The sequence below is a fragment of the Raphanus sativus genome, chromosome 6 (genome assembly GCF_000801105.2).
Source record: "Raphanus sativus cultivar WK10039 chromosome 6, ASM80110v3, whole genome shotgun sequence".
In the NCBI taxonomy this organism is placed as follows: Eukaryota; Viridiplantae; Streptophyta; class Magnoliopsida; order Brassicales; family Brassicaceae; genus Raphanus; species Raphanus sativus.
In genome coordinates, this window is record NC_079516.1 from 10,827,171 (window position 1) to 10,841,352 (window position 14,182).

The 14,182-nt window shown below is 34.8% G+C and overlaps 2 protein-coding genes and 1 long non-coding RNA gene across 8 annotated transcripts; 2 read left to right on the forward strand and 1 right to left on the reverse strand.

Moving 5' to 3' along the window:
- The first annotated feature begins 2,054 nt into the window (after positions 1-2,054).
- LOC108809562 (transcription factor IIIB 60 kDa subunit-like) lies at positions 2,055-6,173 on the forward strand. Its single transcript, XM_018581699.2, has 18 exons — positions 2,055-2,207; positions 2,707-2,788; positions 2,931-3,006; positions 3,141-3,229; positions 3,312-3,388; positions 3,486-3,542; positions 3,628-3,740; positions 3,854-3,948; positions 4,060-4,146; positions 4,240-4,320; positions 4,434-4,580; positions 4,688-4,802; positions 4,888-4,970; positions 5,121-5,201; positions 5,282-5,410; positions 5,571-5,660; positions 5,750-5,797; positions 5,878-6,173. The coding sequence occupies exons 1-18, from the start codon at positions 2,146-2,148 to the stop codon at positions 6,064-6,066; spliced, it is 1,701 nt and encodes a 566-aa protein (XP_018437201.2). The 5' UTR covers positions 2,055-2,145; the 3' UTR covers positions 6,067-6,173.
- Positions 6,174-6,713: 540 nt separating this feature from the next.
- Positions 6,714-8,481, reverse strand: LOC108805805 (uncharacterized). Of its 6 annotated transcripts, none has more exons than XR_001942457.2 (6): positions 8,330-8,481; positions 8,042-8,119; positions 7,576-7,934; positions 7,310-7,482; positions 7,016-7,197; positions 6,714-6,948 (listed from the first exon to the last, which is right to left on the reverse strand). It is a non-coding gene; the product is annotated as an uncharacterized LOC108805805 (long non-coding RNA). The 6 variants fall into 6 exon arrangements; XR_008936061.1 differs by having other exon boundaries at positions 8,042-8,231; positions 8,330-8,464; XR_001942459.2 differs by having other exon boundaries at positions 7,016-7,214; positions 8,042-8,462.
- Positions 8,482-10,472: 1,991 nt separating this feature from the next.
- On the forward strand, positions 10,473-13,009 carry LOC108805742 (glutamyl-tRNA reductase 1, chloroplastic). The gene is made up of 3 exons (XM_018577680.2): positions 10,473-10,825; positions 10,940-11,181; positions 11,544-13,009. Exons 1-3 carry the CDS (start codon positions 10,576-10,578, stop codon positions 12,675-12,677), a joined length of 1,626 nt encoding a protein of 541 aa, XP_018433182.1. The 5' UTR covers positions 10,473-10,575; the 3' UTR covers positions 12,678-13,009.
- The last annotated feature ends 1,173 nt before the right edge of the window (positions 13,010-14,182 follow it).

The following is a 14,182-nucleotide window of genomic DNA, read 5'->3' on the forward strand; positions in this document are numbered from 1 at the left end:
ATCAACAACCAACTGAACTAAAAGAAGATCCAATCCTGAAATTGAACTGCACTCCAACGGAGAAGCGAAGGTCCTTCAACGAGGAATGAGTGGAATGGCCTATACAGTTGCCGCGAGTTACCGGAGAGAAAGGCACCCTCAAACCTTGAAACACACGGCTTCTACAGCTTCCGTGTCGACCCCCACCACAACACCTGCGCAAAGAAACACAACTCGAACTAACAAGCTCATCCTATATCCCTCTCCGGCAGCACGAAGCAGAGTCCATAACAGGCAATGCCGTCGTTCGAGAAGGAAAGCTAGAGATTGCTGCCACGAGCACTCCAACACGGGACCGTATACATTCATTTAACCCGAAACCCATATAGAGTAAGGAGACTTGTTAGGCACATCCGCCTCCGGAGAGATGACCATCGAACTACCAAGAAGACCGACAACCCAACTGAAGCCAGTACGCAAATGTTGGACCCAATTCTTCTTTACGCAGTCAAACCGCCGAGAAGATGACAAAAGGAGAGAGAAACGGAGCGTCGAGCGCCACACCGTCAAACCTTCTACGCCTTCGAGAATAAATCAAGAGCTCCACCGGCCAAAAACAAAAAATGTCGACCCGTCACTTTCTAATAGTTTTCATAATTTGCAAAAGAAAAAATGTCGACCCGTCACTTTTTGTCTAACAAAATGAGTAATGATTTAGCTTCTTTTTGAAAAAGATTAGTATAGTGAATTATAAAATTAAAACAGTATCATTATTTTATTTTTCGTAATAATGAAATATATATATCAGTTTCAGTTAAAAGAGATTTTGAGTAATCGAGTGTAAGCAAAATATTTATAATTGTATTTTATTTTTCAACAATCTCAGATTTACAAAAGTTATAAAACTAACTTGTATTGTTTTAATCATATTCCCCAACTCCCTAAAATTCATAAAAAATACTCCCAAATTGTCAAGTGTTCAATGTTAAACCATAACTGGCTATCATTAACTATTTTTAATTCAATTATAAAGGTCTTCGGTTTTTCTTTTGAGAAATTGTATAGGATAACCCTACAAATGTTTTTGTCACAACTATAGTCTCTAATGATTAAAATGACCAAAATATTTCATTAAAAAGTAAATTTACATTTATATTTATTGAGTTCGTTAATTTAAATTTTCGGGTTTAGAGTTAAGGGGTGAGGTTTTGGGTTTAGAGTTTAAATTGTATAAAACTAAAAATAAATTCTAAAAGTTTGAAAATAAAAAAAAAATTAAATATAGTTTCAAAATTATTTACGAATTTCAGAAATAAAATTTGAAGAAAAAAAAAGATTTTTTTATAAAAAGAATCAAATTTGTAAACATATAATTGGAAACTATAAATTTTTTATTATTTATTATTATTATTATTATTATTATTATTATTAATTTATATGTATTTATGTACCTAGGTATATAGATCTATTGCCCTCTTAAATAGAACATTTTGGTCTTCTTTTTCGTGTATTATTTTTGTGATAAAAACATAAAAATAGTTCATTTGAGAGAATTGCTCTTTCTTTTCTTCTGATGTCTAGAAAGTAGAATTGGTTTTTTTAACAACTAGTAGAAGTAGAATTAGCTAAAATTTATGAAACTATGACGATATAGAATAATAATTAACCGTGAACTCAAGCACAAACAATATAGATAGCTCAATTCTATAACTGGAATAGTTTAAATATTGTTTAGAACTTATCTTTTTCAAAGTATTTTGAATATAACTAACTACTCTCCATCAGACTACTCATGGCTAGCTGATAAAGAAATAAAAATAAAAGAAATAGCAGACAAAGATTTTTTGAAGTTTCAAGAGCTTCAGAAATATTATATGAATCTATCGATACTTCCTCAGACAACCACAATCCAGGAAAAATGTTCTGCCCAAATAGAAAAGATTACCAAGCATCGATGTGATTATTCTCATAACTAAAACGAACCATAAATAATTTTCGACAATTAGACCCAAATTCAGGCCCATTTTAAAAACCAGGCGCGAGACTCTTAGACCCGAGCGTGATATAAAAAGCACGAGTGTCTGGCGAATCCGTCACACGAGAGGATACGAATTAAAGCCTAATAACACCTTTCCACTTGCTCTCATCAGATCTCGCCTCGCCGCCATGGTCTGGTGTAACCACTGTGCGAAGAAAGTTGACGGATTTCGCCCAGAAGGCGGTGCTTTGTAAGTGTGTTTTCGATTTCCAGATTTGAAGGTTTCTTCTAGTTCCGAGTTAGTTATGATAATGAGCTTCGTTTTCTTTAACAACTATTTTATGCGTAAAATTACCAAAGAAAATTAAAAAAAGATGCTGAAGTAAATACAACCGATAAAATAAAAAAACCGAAGAAGTTTCTTCTGAACCATCTTCAAATAGAATTTTCAATTTTATAATCGATGAGACAGACTTTCTTTTAAGACTTCTTCTTTTTTGTTGTATCCAATATATTGATTCCCTCGAGAAAAAATAAAGATTGTATTGGACCTGCCAATTTTCAACTTAACACTGTCAAACAACAAAAAAAAAACTAACTATTCCTCCATCGCGTAAAGGTATTAGAAAAAGTTAGTTAAATTGGGATGCAACCCAAATGATTATCTTGTTATCGACCATGGCTCCATAAACAATTTGAAGGTTTCTAGTTAGTTATGATAATGAGCTACGTTTATGTTTATAACGTAGGGCATGTAATAAATGTGGGAGGATATTGGAAAACTTCAATTTTTCTGATGAAGTTACATTCATTAAGAATGCCGCTGGACAGGTACCCAAAAACCATCCCTGATTCTTTAGACCTAGAAAGAGATTTTTTTGAGATTATTATAGTCAGATATGTTTTACTGACATTGTTATGGCCAGAAACTGTTTTTCTAATTGCTCATTTTTTTTTTTTGTGCGTGCTGCAGAGCCAAGCGTCAGGTAACATAGTGAGTAGTGTTCAGAGTGGGATTACAAGCTCACGTGAAAGGAGAAATAGAATAGGTAATGTCTTTTTTGTTTTTATCTTACCATTTGCATTGTGCTCATAGTTTTGAAAAGTCATTGCATAATTGTTAGATTCTTTACCATTGTGCCAAATTTTGATCCTTTTTTTTTTGGGTTGTGGGGGCATGCAGCTAGAGATGAGTTAATGAATTTGAGAGATGCCTTGCAAATGGGTGACGACAGTGATGTTGTGGTTAATATGGCTTTCCGATTATTTGGGGTCGGTTTTTTTTTTTACATATCTTCTTCTTTATGTCTCTTCTTGTCACCGTCTAACTTTTATTTAAATATATTTTCTCAAGGTGGCAGCTGACCGAAACTTCACCAAAGGACGCAGAAGTGAACTAGTACTCTCTTCCTGTCTCTACTTGGCTTGCAGGTTGCTTTGGGAATCTTTTTGTAATCCTCTTTTCTCTCTCCTAATAATCACTTATGTTTCGATTATTCACCAAAACTTTTTTCCGTTTCTTCTGTAGGAAAAGGGGTTTAGCCTTTCTTCTTATTGATTTTTCGAGCTACCTTCGAGTTTCCGTGTAAGTTGTTGAGGAACTGTTTTCATTCCCTTAATTACCTGTTTAGTCTACTGCAGAGTCGACTAAGGGTTTCATTTGTCTATAGTTACGAGTTAGGTTCTGTCTACTTGCAACTCTGTGAACTGCTCTTCTTGGTGCAAAACGACAACTATGAGGAGCTTGTTGATCCTTCTATCTTCATTGAACGATTCACAAAAAGTAATTATGTCTTCTATTATTTTATTATTACTTTGGTATGAACATCAGTCAAATACAAAACAACAGTTGTATCAAATTCTTGTTTCATCATATACACACACACACACTTGCAGGCTTATTGAAAGGTGCACATGACTTTCAAAAAACAACAGAGTTCATGGGAACGACTAAAAACATTATAGCTAGTATGAAGAGAGATTGGATGCAGGTGTGACTCGACTCCTCCTCTTTTTTTTTTTTAATTTATTGTTTACCTTAACTACATGTTATTTCTCTGGCTTGTGTTAATTGTTGACATTCTAATGGGGCTGCCTTGCAGACTGGCCGGAAACCAAGTGGAATATGTGGAGCAGCAATGTACATAGCTGCCCTTTCTCATGGTATCACGTGCTCGACGACAGATATTGTAAGAATCTGATTTAACTAGCGAATATTTGTTATAAGATTAATAGAGCTATAGCAATGATGTTTAATTCGAATTCTGATGTGTGTTTCTCAGGCACACATTGTGCATATGTGTGGAGCAACAATAACCAAAAGATTGAATGAGTTTGCTAATACCGAGGCTGCAACTTTAACTGTGAGTTTTTTCATTTATTTCGCTAATTAGATGTTGTCATTATGCAATTTTTTTCCGCTCATATTTTACTTGTTGATTTTTTTTTTTTCAATTGTTGTACATGCTTGGCATAGGTTGAGGAGCTCAAAAAAAGCGAAAAAAGTATATTGCTTGAAAAAACTTTTACGCCAAGACCAAATTCCGCCAAGGAAGTAGTGAACTGTAAACATAAGGATTCAAAAAGTTTTGGTTATGGATTATGCAAGGACTGTCACGAAAAGGTAAAGTCTCCTTCCATTTTCTTTTAAGCATATGCAACTGGTGACAAATGGCTCCTGAGAGCTGACAATCAGATGCTTTTCTTTTCCAAATTTTTTTTCCGCGGCAGCTCATGGAAGTTTCTGGTGGAGTTGTTGGTGGGTCGGATCCTCCTGCTTTCCAGCGAGCAGAGAAAGAGAGAATGGAAAAAGCAGCTAGAGAAGAAAACGAGGGAGGAGGCATTGGTATATAGCTTAAACAACTATCGAAAATAGATTAATTGTTTGAGAGGTCTTGAGAATTTTGTGTTGCTGTGTCTGTCTCCCTCAGAGAGAATTGAAGAAGAACCATATTGGAATGCTGAAGCTTCGGATGAATCAGACAATCTTTCTGACCTCGATGGTGACCCTGTGGTGGGTGGGCAATGGTTTTGCTTCCTTTTGTGTTGGTATTAGATTCTAAGTAGAATGTTTTTAACCTCTGAAGAAATTGAAAAACTTCTCTTCAGTCTATTTTCCTTGCAACAGTTTTCACTTCACATTTGATTTGATGGTTGGTCACAGGTGGATGGCTGTATTCTTGACGAGGACGAAAAGGTAGCCATGAAGAAATCATGGGAGTTTCTTAACAGAGACTGGCTTAAGGTGATAGAGGATATAATCATTTATTCTTCTCTTTATATTTCCTTCTAAATTATTTAGAATCTTACCAAATTTTTTAATAGGAGCAAGCAGATAAGGAAGCAGCTCTCAAGACTGCTAGTGAAGCTTTCAACGCGAGCAATGCTAATTGCCCTGAATACGCAAGAAATCTTGTTGAAGCTTCTAAAGCATCTGTGACTAATTCTAGAAAGGTGACTAACTTTGCAGTAGTAGTAGTGTGTTTTATGCATGCAAATGCTTTATAGTATCAAAGTACAAATAATGATACTTTACGAATAATAATATGCACAATGACCACTAATGACCCCAAATATGGTTTATCGGTTAAACTCTTGTTCTCTATTCTTTTAGGAAAAGCGGCAAAAACGTGCAGAGGAAGCAAAGAACGCGCCTCCCGCATCCACACCTTTGGAAGCTGTTACCAGAGCGCTTGGTAGAAAGGTGGTAACAAAATATATAGCTTTTGAAGAAAAAGAACGTTTGGAATTTTCTCGTGTTTCTGATTTTGAGTCTCCAACTCTTAATTACAGAATATCAGTTTCAACTACGATCTTTTGGAAGAGCTCTTAGATACTTCCGTAAGTTTTATTATTATCTTCTCTTCTTGTTTCTTTAGTTCCCATCACTTTCAGGTTTATACAATTTTTTCTTGTTTCAGTCAGGTGAGAAGTCCCACAAGAAATCAAGAACCGAAACAGTTATAGAGAAGAAGGAGAAGGAAGTTGAAATTGAAGAGGAGGAGGAAGAAGAAGATGAAGAACAACCATACGAAATGAACACAGATGAGAAATTCTATGAAGACCAAGTGGAAGAGGAAGAGGATGGTTATGATTTTGGATTGTATTAATATATTATCTAACTATATTATACTAGGGGCGGAGCCCCGCGCAAGTGCGGGGATGTTAAAAATACATATTTGTTGTAGTTGAAAATATTATAAGAGATGGAGTCAAGTATTTTGATTAGTATAGTCTTAAAAAGAAGAGAAGAGATGTTCAAATTCATATTAATGCACTTAGTATAATGCTTGATATTCTATTTAACTGGAAGTGCAAATAAAGATAGAGAATTGCATGATTACTGGTGGAGTTGGATGAAGATAGAGAACTGCATGGTTGTCGGTGGAGTTGGCCAATGAGTTTAGTCGCAATATGGGACTCCGCATCCCTCCAGCTATCCCTGTAAAATATTCTTGACAAGCTGGGTCTTGAAAAGATTTTTGGTCTTAGAGTGGTTCCTGGTTTTGACAAGAACAAATAATTAAAAAAAAAACAAAAAGGAAATTGTCGTTCTAGATCCTTTTCTTAACACTATGTTATGCTTCAAAACTTCTTTTTTTTTAATGTGTGATCTCTTCTTAATAGTTTGTTTTGTCTCAAAAGTTATAAAGTCGGTTGTTTCGAATTAGAGGAAGAGGTTGTTAGGTTGTTCAAAAAAAAAAGAGGAAGAGGTTGTTATTGAGTCGTTGTTTTCCCGCAAAAATAGATCGCTGTGTCTGGTCTATGTTAATTATGATTTAAATAAAAGATTAATACATCTGAAAACATGGTTATTTGAAAGCAAGCAAGAACGCATTAGGTGTGAAAATAGTTTCTTACAAAGGAATCAAATGAAATATAATGTAATAGATCTTTTTATCGAGCAACTTAAAATTATTGCAGAAACCTCCTTTTCGAGTTTGAGGATAGCCATGAAAGCTTCTTGAAGTACATCAACTTTACCTATGGGCCTGTTTTACACCATTCACATCAAATTTTCATTAAAACAGAAGTAAAAAATAATAATTTATCTCTTACTTTACAACAATTGTGACATTGTGATTGACACATTGGTTGCAGTGAGAGATGAGGGAGATCTGTCTAATTTTTTGCTGCAGCAGAGTGCAAGAGACATAGTACAAACCATTTTGTCTCAAGATATAGTTTTGGCTCACCATCCAAGCCCTCTATATAGCTGAAAATTTCCGAGCAATCCGAACCTTGCAAATAAAATAAGCTTCTTATGTGTTCACCAAGAGAAAAGATGCAGCATTTAGTATTCTAATTTAAAGATGAAACAGATTTAAACTTTGTTGGAAGCCTATTAAATACCTGCTTGTCAGAGTTGGAGAGGAAGTTGTTGAGATCTCCAATCAGGAGGAGTAGAGATTCCCATGAATTCACTCTGCTCTTTCATGCCTTTTTTTCCTCTCTCAGATCTGAGTTGGCAGATATATGACCTTTAGCTCTTGAAATCATGCAGCAACAGCTTTATTAACCTTCAGCTGAATGAAGAATAAAGCATCCAACATCCAAGTAAGTTGAACCACAAAGTAAATCAATCATGAAAGGAGATGAAGTTTATATACTGAACTTACATTGGCGGCCTGAGTAGCATCCTTTTTTGCGTCCACGACCTCCTTTCTTCTCAGGCTCGGCTTTTAGAGTCTCACCTTCTATCCCATTCTACCAAAGCACACTAACTCAATTAAGAAAAATCATGTTCTTTAACCAACAAAAAGGCAAAAAGAAGATTTGCTTTTGTGATATCCTCCATTTTCTCAAAAATAAACTCAGAGTAGAGTTGGGTCTGAGTCAAGAGCTCATCCAGTTTAGTAAACTGGGTATCATTCAGATCAGGAGCTTCACCAGACGCAGCACAATTGGCTCTCTCCTCATCATCCCGAAGTTTGGCTAGAAGTATCTCTTTCTCTAGAAGAATCTCCTCACAGTATTCCTTCAAGAGTCAGAAACAGGGTTCAAATCAGGTAATGAAAATTAATACCCATCAAAGAAAACGCTGAAACTCAAAACAATCAAGAAAACGTGAAATCCAGAACAAACCTCTTCAGTGAGAACGAAAGTCGTTGAATCCGCAGAAATATCTTTATCCGTTTTTTTGTCGCTGCTATTATAGAATCCCTAAGAATCAAAAATGAAAAGCAAGAAAAAAAATCAAAAGAGATATCGATTCTTTCAAAGCAGGAACCTAAACCCCTCCCCCCTGGTTCTCAATGTCCATCGTAATCTCAACCTGCTTATATTTACAGATTTGAGATGAAGGAAACTGAGGAGTCACCATGGAAACTGGATTCAATGTGAATAACAGATATGGAAAATTAAAATAAATACACTGAACCACCAGGAAGGTCAAGAGATAGCGACATAGGATGCAAAGAGATGAGATTAGGAGACATCGAGGTTGAGTTCTTGAAGCAGGATAACAGGGAAGCCCTAAGGGGGTAACTCTTTAAACGCAGAGTTTTATTAATTTATCAGACCAAACACTAAAGACATAAATCAGACAAACACATAAACCAGTCTACCGACTAAAGAAAACCGAAGCGGGTCCCACTATTATTAAAAAATATCCGACGTGGACACTCTCATAAGAGAGAAAAGTGCCCATTATATATATGATTTTTATTCATTTTTGTTTTGCCGGACTGGTTAAACAAATTTATGTGCATCAGTGTATTAGAACAGAGTTATTGAAGTTAGTAACTTAACTCTTACAACAAAATCAATAGCTTTTTTAACTAGAAAACAAATTACAAAGTGGATTTATTGTTTTTCTTGTTAAAATCAATTCTTGCCTTACTCCACCCGTAAAACCTTTAAAACAGTGTTTTTAAAACCGGACCGGCGAGCGAACCGGAAATATTTTGGGTCACGGGTCAATGTGGTTCGACCGGATTTGATACTAAACTGAATTTAATAATGTTTTGTATATAATATACATATTTTAACAAATAAATTTAGAAAATAGCAAATTGAAATGTAATAAAAGTAATAAAATAATCTAATCGTTGAAATCTATATCAATAGAAAAAAATACATTTAAAGTTTACTGTCCAAGTTTTTATCACTACAAATCTTTATCATTTTTTTAAAAAATTATATACATATTGTGACGGTTATTGATTTTCTATGTTTGAATTTGATGGAAATGGAATTTTTTGATCATTCTCTTCCATTGCTTAGTACACTGCAAAAGTTTTGTATAGAACATCAAAGACACAAACGTAAGTTTTCAATTATTAATTTCACCCATAAAAACAATACCTTGAAAAGTATAAAATACCTTGTGAAACATCACAAACTTAAAAAGAAAAAGAATGTCAAAAACAGAAATACCTTGAGTTGTAGTTTAGCACAAACCTTATTTTTGATTTTGAAAAAAAAAATTATTTTATTAACAAAAAATTTTGTTTTCTATACGAACCAGGGTTTAACCGGTTCGTTGGGTCACCGGTTTCCAGATTTTTAACGGTTCAATATGGGTTTTTAACAGGTTTAACTTTGATTAGGTTTTAGTATTAACCCAACCCGGCTTGGTGTCCGGTTCGCGGTTGAACCCGGTCCGACCGCCGGTTCGGTCCAGGTTTAAAAACACTGACATTTACTTATCTATTGTTTCAGGTTTGGAGATGGTATTAAACTTGTAGCCTCAATATTAGCAAACTTATTCAATATTTTGATTTTTGTTGCTTCATATATATGCACTATTTTTGCCAGAAAAATATTTTGTTAGGGAGGTGTGAGAGTGAACTTTCAGTTACCACATAGGTATGTTATTGTTGTAATTTAGCCGAGCCAGCAAAAAGTGAGTCACTAGAATCTCATATACTTGATGAAGGTGAATTACTTTTAGAGAATTATTCGATAGTAAGAAATCTATGTTAGAGAATTTTCTCTTTTTCACTAGGATCTCATATTATTGTTTTTGATTTGTATATGATTTTTTTATCTTTTTTATTTGTAGATGAATGAGATGATTAATATTCTTAAATTGTTTAGCATTTATACTGCTCCTTTGTTTTAATAGTATTGATTAATCAAGATATTTCTTTTCTTTATAACTTCTTATTTTATTTGGATTTTTTGAGTTTTTTTAAATAACTTCTTATACATTCATATGGTTCTTCTATGTCCGGATCATTTGCACGCACACATACTTTCTTAACTTTTTCTTCATAAAAAAACAAAGAAAATGTTTTAAGCATAGATTTGATAAGAGTCACAAGTCTAATAGAAAAATAACAAATAAATAAAAAGTTGCCGTGGAACTAGAAAGGCCACCAGAATGCCCTTTTTCAAAAAAAAAAAAAAAAAAAACTAGAAAGGCCAGCCACCCACCAAATCAACAACGAGTGTGGATAAAACGTGTTCTCCACCCGCCAATCAGATATCATCAAAATCTCAATCTCTCCTTTTCCAATTTCTCACACATCTCTTAAAAGATTTCCATCCAATCAAAACCCTTCAAACTTTGTACCAAACCGGTTAAACCGGACCCATACTCCCTTCAAATCCTCAATCACATTCTATCAACGATCTCATTCCTCCACGTCGTTCCCCATCCCCTCTCTGTTTCCATGGCTGTTTCAAATGCATTCGTGAGTTGCCCAAAGCTTGAGACTTTATTGAAACACCATACTCTATTTTCTTCTTCTTCTTCTGCGTCTACGTCTACGTCTACACCATTGGGTCTCATTGGTGTTCGCTCTCTTCCGAGGAACAATAGAGTCAAACGTGGTCTTATCCACAGAGCACGTTGCGAACTTTCTCCGTCTGATTCTGCGACCATCTCTGCTCTCGAACAACTCAAAAACTCTGCACCTGACAGTAAGTTCTCTCTCTCTCTCTCTCTCTCTTTGGGTTTGTGTTGAGTCTATTAAATCTTTAGATATGTTCATGGTATTGCTAGTGATTGATGTTGTGGCTCTCTTTGTCAAACAGGATATACAAAGGAGAGAAGCAGCATTGTGGTGATTGGTCTAAGCATTCACACAGCTCCTGTTGAGATGCGTGAGAAGCTTGCTATCCCTGAAGCTGAATGGCCACGAGCTATTGCTGAATTGTGCGGTTTGAATCATATCGAAGAGGCTGCTGTGCTCAGTACTTGCAACCGTATGGAGATTTATGTTTTAGCTCTTTCTCACCACCGTGGCGTCAAAGAAGTCACTGAATGGATGTCTAAGGTACCTTTATGGATTGTGTCTTTATTTGCTGCTTTGGCCATGTTCGTCAGCTACCGATCGCAGCGACGAAATGCTAGCGACCAGCGATTAAAAAATTTGGACCCTAGAAATTCCAACGGTGGAATCAAAATCTCGATTAGAATTTTTTTTATTTAAAAAAAACAGTCAGCTGCGATCGAATGCACGACCTCCAAACGAACAACTATCAGCGACATTAAGTCGCAGTCGCTGACTCTGGTCGCTGACGCTAGCAATCAGGAAACGAACAGGGCCTTTGTTTCCTTTACACAGATCATAACACCTCTAGTGAGATTGGTCTTTATTTGTAGTAAGTGTTAACATTATCATGTTTCGTTTGTCAGACAAGTGGGATTCCAGTTTCGGAGATTTGCCAGCACCGTTTCCTTCTGTACAACAATGATGCTACGCAGCATATATTCGAAGTCTCAGCTGGTCTCGACTCTCTCGTCCTAGGAGAAGGCCAGATCCTTGCGCAGGTGAAACAAGTTGTTAAAGTTGGCCAAGGAGTGAACGGCTTTGGTAGGAACATCAGCGGTCTGTTCAAACACGCCATAACAGTTGGGAAACGTGTCAGAACGGAGACAAACATCGCCGCAGGGGCTGTGTCAGTCAGCTCAGCAGCTGTCGAACTTGCTCTGATGAAGCTTCCCAAATCTTCTTCGCACGCGTCGTCCGCTAGGATGTTGATCATCGGCGCAGGGAAGATGGGGAAGCTTGTGATAAAGCATTTGGTAGCCAAAGGTTGCAACAAAATGGTGGTGGTCAACAGAAGTGAGGAGAGGGTTACAGCTATACGTGATGAGATCCCTGGCGTTGAGATTTTGTATCGAACTCTTGATGAGATGCTAGCTTCTGCTGCTGAAGCGGATGTTGTGTTCACCAGCACAGCCTCTGAAGCACCACTGTTCTTGAAGGAGCACGTAGAGACTCTCCCTCCTGCAGCTTCTCCGGAGATTGGAGGAGTGAGGCTTTTTGTTGACATCTCTGTTCCAAGAAACGTTGGTTCTTGTGTGAACGAAGTAGAAACCGCACGGGTTTACAATGTGGACGACCTCAAGGAAGTAGTTGCCGCCAATAAAGAAGACAGGTTGAGGAAAGCGATGGAAGCTCAGACCATTATCGCGGAGGAGTCAAACCAGTTTGAAGCGTGGAGGGATTCGCTAGAGACGGTTCCTACGATCAAGAAGTTAAGAGCTTATGCAGAGAGAATCAGGATGGCAGAGCTGGAGAAGTGCATGTCCAAAATGGGAGATGACATCAACAAGAAAACGACGAGAGCTGTTGATGACTTAAGCCGAGGTATCGTGAACAGGTTTTTACATGGTCCAATGCAGCATCTGAGATGTGATGGGAGTGACAGTAGAACGCTCAGCGAGACACTTGAGAATATGCATGCTTTGAACAGAATGTATGGTCTCGAGAAGGACATTTTGGAGGAGAAGCTCAAGGCGATAACATCGGGACAACAAAAGTAAAAGATAGGGTCCGGTCCATCTCTTTTGACAGACAATATTACATGGATATGGCTTCCCTGCAAATCCGAGTAAATTGCATATATATCATTAAGCTGAGGATCTATATGATTCATATCATTAAGCTGAGGATCTATATGATTCATTTAAGGGAAAATTGTCAATAGAGAACAAAAAGACAAGGGTGTTGTCCCTTTGGTATAAATTCTTTTTTGTCCAATTTTTCTCTTTTTTACCCTTTGTATTTCTAAAAACTAATGAAATAAATAGTTTTGTGAATCAAAAAAATATTAAAAATGCAAACAATTAATAAAACACATATATACACAAGCTGATATTTTTTTCTTCTTCAAAAAGTTTATAAATAAAAATTTGAAAATACGTTCTACTAAAGGTAGAATGTGCCTTCTACGGAAAATGATATAGTAGAAAACGATTTCTAAAATAAACACGTTCATCTACTATTTTTAGAACGTACATTCTACTATTTACTAAATTTCTAAATAAGTGGAATGCACATTCTACTAATCCTAAAGCTATCTACTTTTCGTCTGGATGCATCTTCTACTTTTATTAAGTATTCTAAATTTTGCGGAATGTGTTTTCTAAAATGTACTCTTACGTCTACTAAAAGTAGAAAGCGTGTTCTGGATTTTTGTCAATCTTCTAAACTTTTAGAAGGCGCCTTCTACGGATAAGATTACCTGATTTTTGCGAAAATTAATGAAAGTTTCAGTTAAGGAAATATTCTAAAAATGTCCTAAAAATATTCTAACTTCCTAAAACGTATTATTTTCGATTTTAATTGTCAAATATTTTTAAAAAAATGATTTTCCCTTGTCTTCTTCATTAATCTATGGTTTTCCATAGTTTTTCTTTTGATTTTTTCATAAACTCTTGTTCTATATGATACATATCTATACAACATGTGGTGTTTTGAAATTAGGTGCAATTTTTTTTGTAAAGTTTTATTTTTATTTTATTAAAGTTTACAAATTTATTTTTATTAAAAACATCTTTAAAAGTTTTATTTTATTTAAAAGTTTGATAAAATTAAAAAGGTTACAAACATTTTAAACTTTTTATAAAAATAAAACTTTGTAAATTTTTTTTAATAAAGTTAGTTTAAATTTTTTACTAAAATTTTTTATTAAAATTTATTTTTATTTTTATAAAGTTTAAATTTTTTATTTAATTAAAGTTTTATAAAATGTTTTAAACTTTTTATAAAAATAAAACTTTGTAAAATGTTTTTAATAAGTTTATTTAACGTTTTTATTTAAAAATTGTAAATTGTTTTTATTTTTACAAATTTTTTTTTATTAAAAAAAATTAAAAGTTTTATTTTATTTTCCCTTTTTAAAAACTTTTTAATTATTTTTTTTAAATTCTTTTAGTTTAATGTGTTTAATAAAAACTTTAGACAAACTTTATAAAATTTGTAAACTTTATAAAAATAAAAATAAAACTTTACAAAAAGTTTTTAATAAAAAGTTCAAACAAACTTT